At 52.6% G+C, this 5782-nt stretch overlaps 1 protein-coding gene across 1 annotated transcript; it reads right to left on the reverse strand.

Moving 5' to 3' along the window:
- Window positions 1–819: 819 nt before the first annotated feature.
- Pmar_PMAR012320 (gag/pol/env polyprotein, putative) lies at window positions 820–5634 on the reverse strand (the record flags this gene model as incomplete). Its single annotated transcript, XM_002779440.1, has 1 exon — window positions 820–5634. A coding segment is annotated over one exon (4815 nt), but the record flags the coding sequence as incomplete, so codon positions are not given.
- Between the last annotated feature and the right edge of the window lie 148 nt (window positions 5635–5782).

The following is a 5782-nucleotide window of genomic DNA, read 5'->3' on the forward strand; positions in this document are numbered from 1 at the left end:
GTACCGTGACGCTGCCTCATCATGTTTAGCGTAAACTCGCTAAATATCTTCACTTACGTGTGAGTTGAAGGGAGTCAAGTTCACTATGAGAGGGATGCAGAGCCATAGGGTGACAGACTCCCCCCCTTCCTTCAAGTCTCACGCCTTAAGGTAGCCCGCCTCTACAAGTTCCTTCCGGCTTTTTTCACGTAGACGACCTCTTGGAGTTCGGAATAGACGTAGTAAAACTTTATCTACGTCGCGGACGACCGCAAGGTTGCCGTCAGGACCAGCTTCGCCAAAAGAAAATTCTCCAGAATTAGGGTCTACCCATACCAGTTGACACATACCATGAGGAGTTTCCATCAACTCCATCACATGGACAGTTCCGTCGGATAAACCATCTTCCCTAACCAAACCAATCGCATCCTGGCCGTCCTGCAGGCGACATAGCACCATGTCCCCCTTCTTCACTGAGGCTCGTCTAACCGCTGATTGAAAAGCGATTGTCGCCCTGTTCCTGTCGACCGCAGCGCCACGCGGCTCCAAGTGGACTGCCGACACTGGAACTAGCATAGTTGACCCTAGAGGTTGTAGCATGACGACCTGTCCAGCTTGCGAATTGAGATAAGAAAAGGGCCCATCTGGTAAGCTTGGCCCATGAACCAATCGAACATGACCTTCGACAGGTAGACAATCTGGGCGACGCCAGACAACAAGTTCACCCTCCACGGGGAGGCGCCCGGTAGACCTCGTCATCCGCCTGATTGCATCAGAGGAGTGTTTGTTGATGATGGAGAGGCGCATCTTGCACACATATTGAGTCAAGGAGGCCACTACCTCGTCATAGAATGAAGTTGAGCGATTTAACTGCGAGGGGTCGTCGTTGGTGGCATCGTAGTCTTCACATACGGCTCCGACGACCGCATCGGCCACACTACGTATTCTTGACCCAAACATGAGCTCAGCGGGACTGATGCCGACAGCGTTAGCAGTGGAATTAAGCGACAGCTGTATCCACGAGAGAGCATTGTCCCAAGGAATACGCATCCCCTGAATTCGGTCTTTGATCACACCGATCCTCTTCTCTGCCACTCCATTAGCCCACGGAGAGAAGCTCGGTATTCGGCAGACTCGGATGCCCACTGCGGAGAGTTCAGTACAGAACTCGTTGGTAGTAATGGCGTTGTCCGCGGTGAGAGTTCGGGGTATCCCGAAGAAAGGCACCCAGAGTTTCATCACACTCTGAACCGCTGTCATCCCTTTCATGTTGCTGACCGGCTCCACAACCGTGTATCCCGTAGCGAGACACACCATACATATAAAGCCAATGTTTACATTGTCACTTGCAGGGACCCAATTTTGTCGTGGATAGCCAAAATCGACAGCTACGTGCTTGCCACCGTCTGTAAGGTTAACCAGTCCTCGAGGGATCCGTAGACAAGGTATACTATGCAAGCGGATGTTCTTACGGTTTTCCAAGCATCGATCACAGCTTTGAATCCACTGACGAATCATTTTAGCACAACCAGGCCACCAGAAATGCTGTAGAATAGCCACCAAAGCACTATCAACTCCTTGATGGAATGACATGTCATGGAAGACGAATGTCAGCCATTCACGTATGCTCCAGTCAGGAAGGTAGTTCGTTGACAGTAGGTTAGGTAGCTCTCCAGCAGCCCCGCTTGGGACGACCAAGGACCATACCACATCATCGTCGGCGGCATCACGAATGACGTACAGCCCAGGTCCCCAGCGGACCAGGCCCATATCTACCGCCGCTACTGCGGGAGCTGATAGTACATCTTCTTCTTCACCCAGGAAGTGGGACCACCAAACGGATAAAGGCGTACCATAGACCTTCGTAGTACCATCGCACTTCTGCTGGGTAAGGATGACTGTCGTCGCCTCGGCCACCAACGTGTTCACGGAAGGCTGATCATCGCCGTTTCCGGTAGGTTCTTGCGGCGCGCCCGCCAGGTCGGGCGTACTTCCGTCGGCCAATGTCGATACCAGGACCGACGATAGCAGAGCTAACGGCTTGGAGGTTCCTTCTGCCAGCATTGTAGAACCACCAGGTAACAATCTGGAGAGAATATCTGACAGTTGATTACACGTTCCCTTCAGATGTCTAACTGTGAGATCAACCTCGGGAAAGTCTGCCAAATCAACCAACCAGGCAAGCCAGCGTCGATCACGACTACCTTGAGGCTTCAAAGAGGATGTGTTACGGGCCACAAAGCGACCCAGGGCTGCAGTAGAGTCGGTGAATGCCGCAACACGGCCCATCCCTCTGGTGTCAGCTGAGTCTGCTCGCCCTCGGACGCGTAACACCGACTCCAGGACTCGAGGTCGCCAATGTAATAGTGCCTTGGTGAGACTGAACAGCTCTTTGTCGATAATATCGTACCGACGCTCGGCTTTTGACCAGCGATGCGTCCAGATACCAACAATACGACCCCATGATCCAAGCCATTCAGAGTCGACCACTAAACCGGCTTCAAGTCTCTGCAAGAGAGTTGTTCGGCTACCAACATACAAGATCGCGGCAGCAGCTATCGGGCTGGCATCACTCGACAATACAAACTGTAGGTCGCCGGAAGCTTCGGAGGAGGCGTGAAACCCGATTACTTGCGGTCTCATAGAGCACACAATCGTATTCCAGACTTCATCAAGCTCAACGGACCAAGGGAGCTTCGCATTACGACGAGCACCCTTCGAGGTAAGGTCACCGATCATTGCCGTAAGCGGTTGTGTGAGATGTGTCAGCGTACAATGGGCTCCCCCCGTTACTGGCGACCAGAGGCTCTTACAGAACTGCATGAGTCCTAGCTTAACCCTCAGGCCCCGCAACGTCGTGGGTCGCTCGCGTAACGCTGACCGTAGCTCTTCAACCGTATGGTCAGCCACAGCATACCCGTCAGGTCCTAGTCGCATTCCAAGGAACTCCAACTCCCTACAAGGTCCTTTCACCTTATGAGGGGGTGCCTCAGCCCCCGCCCTCCTGATCGCATACAGCACCAACTTCAACATGGCCTCACATGTAGTCCGCTCGGGATGCCATATCAGGCAATCGTCCATGTACGTGACCATATATGGGAGAATCTCAGGGACGGCGAGGTCTAAAAGGCGCCGTAAGGCATAGCACCAGTAACTCGCACTGTGAGTCCATCCCATGATCATTCTCTTGTGTAAGGCGTAGTGCACGTTGTTATCATCGTCAAAATAGCTGAAAGCGAAGTACCGTTGAACCGATGGGTGATATTGGAGACAGAAGTAAGCATTCTTAATATCCAAGGATGCGAACCAGGAGTTCGATCCTATGGATTCGAGACATTGCGTGAAGGAGACCTGATATCCCTCCCAAGTTGAGGGCAACGGACTACATCCTTCATTGATTGGTCTCTCATCCACCACCAAACGAAAATGCTTCTGTACATTGATATCACTGAGCTCCTCGATGGAAGGTTGAGGTTCGGTACAGTGTTTCTCCACGATGAAGGCCGGCACCACCCACACATCTTCGTTCCTCACTCGTTCAGGAGAGATGTTCTCAATAAAATCATCCTTCTCGAGTTGACTCACGAGCAGACGCATGGCTTTCCTCTCGATGTCCTTACAGGGATACGGATCTCGCCGGGCAGGCGGGACCGCCGTGGACTTCATTTCAACGTAGACTTGGGGCCACTGCCAATCTCTCAACCGTTCCTTTATAGTAGCCTCATCTGGAAGAGAGTAGGTGACGCAAGTTTCGTCGCTCGACGCTCCATCAGCGAGCCCAAGTAGCGCCTGTTGCTCGTTGTCTGTTTCTGTGAATAGTGGCCAGGTCGTCGCTAGTTCCCGGCACACCAGAGCTCGCTCTCCAACGAGCACGTCCGCCCGCATCCGAGAGAGTGTGCTCATGCCCATCAGGACGACATCCCCACGCAGGAGCTCGTGCAGCGCACCACCATCCACCAGGTAGACCAATAGAGTGAGTTCCGTTACCTCCCCATCTCTATCAGGAACAGTTACCCTGAGCCGCCCGCGTGTCTTTAGCCTGACCGCTTCTGCGCTGCTCACTGATCCCACAAGGATAGGAGAGTCCAGAACTTCCACATTGGAGACCCCACATCTTTCGGCCGTTTGCCGAGCCATTAGGGTGTAGTCTGCACCAGTATCCACCAGCAAACGTAAGTTTATAGTTCCCGAAGTTCCCTTAAGATAGAAGAGACCGGGAGAAGGAGTCAAGAAGACCTTCGCGGAATTCGACTTGTCCGCTTCGTTCTTGCCCTTCATCCTGGTTGTATACCAGGGTGGAACGATAGAAGCATTAGCGGGATCTTTCCAACAGTTCTCTTGAGTATGCTTCTCAGCACCCTTGATGTGATGCTCGAGACAATAGGTACAACCGAATGTCAAAGGCTCTTTGCTGCTCTTGCTTGAGGTTACTAGAGTTGCCTCATCGCTGGTCGACTTCTTCACATGCGCTTTTGAGGTACCGGTTGAATCTATCGCAGTTCGACGGTCCTTGTTTTCGATGTAGACAGCAGCGTCTCGGAGTTCTTCGAGCGCTAGCGAATTCAAACGATGACTGTAAGTACTCTCGAGCTTAGCGCGTATCTCTTTCCGCAGACCAACGAGGAAACGAGCGGCTATGAGCTCCAATGTAAGACTGACCCCAGTGACTGTGTGGAAAAGGTGGGCTTCTCTACGCAGACGAGCACTGAAATCGGTCACGCTTTCGCTCGACCTCATATAGAGACGCTCCCATCGCGCTGCGATGCCTGATGGAGTGTCCAAAGACCCGAAGCGAGCGTCCAACGACAGCCAGACACTTGGTAACTTCGCCTCGGATTCGCCCAGGTCGCTCATCACGTCCAGACCAAGACCAGGAGATAGGTTTCTAAAAATGTAAACAACCATGTCATCATCTTTCAACTTATAGAATTTGCCCGCTGTCTTCAGCGCGTTACGGAACATAGTGTAGGGCAAAGCGGGAGTAGGTCCATCGAAAGGGGTAGACACTTGCAGGGGTAGCTTGTGCGGGTTGTTAGGCGACTTGGCGGAACGTGCTTCGGATGTCGGCCTTTGCTGTTTTCCGTCTAGAAACTCGGTCCCATCGACCGTAGAACTCTGTCGCTTAAACAATGAAATGACCTTATCTTCTAGCGTCCGAGCCGACCCAAGCTCGGCTAGCCGATGGAGGCGGAAGGCTTTCTTCACCGCAGACGTAGCAAGGGAAGCGCAGACCAGCACCGCCACCTCGGACTGTACTTCTACCACCAAAGCGCTGTACAGGAGCTCTTTAAATACGATCACGGCCGTTTCCGTTGGGTCCTCTCCGGACGCCACGGGCCCAGAGGACGCTCTGAGTTTATCTCGTATGAAGTTAGTCCACTTCGTTAGGATTCCCCTAACACCGGCATCTGAAGCCTTGAGGATGTCGAAGCCCTCTATTGCCTGATCGATGAAAGCCTCGTCAGTAGGTTTATCAAGTTGATCAGCATCCAGATCGACCAGGACTTTAGCATAAACCGGGGCGTCATCAAACAGGGTAGCCAGCTTTCTAATATCTGTCACCCCAGCTTCCTGGGAACTAGCCGAACTCAAGCCTGGAGGACTTTCCGATGTGCGTTGATAGATAGCAGTAGTAGACGATCCAAGATTGCTCATTAGAAAGCGTATGGTAAAGGCTACAAGATCAACGGCTTAATGACAGTAATGAATAAAAATGAGACGGCGAGAGGCTGACAGCAGCAGCCGTCTCGTCTCCAAACGATCGATGGCGAGCGAGCGCACGTACCGTGACGCTGCCTCATCA

Source organism: Perkinsus marinus (genome assembly GCF_000006405.1).
Source record: "Perkinsus marinus ATCC 50983 genomic scaffold scf_1104296947342, whole genome shotgun sequence".
NCBI classification, from domain to species: domain Eukaryota; phylum Perkinsozoa; order Perkinsida; family Perkinsidae; genus Perkinsus; species Perkinsus marinus.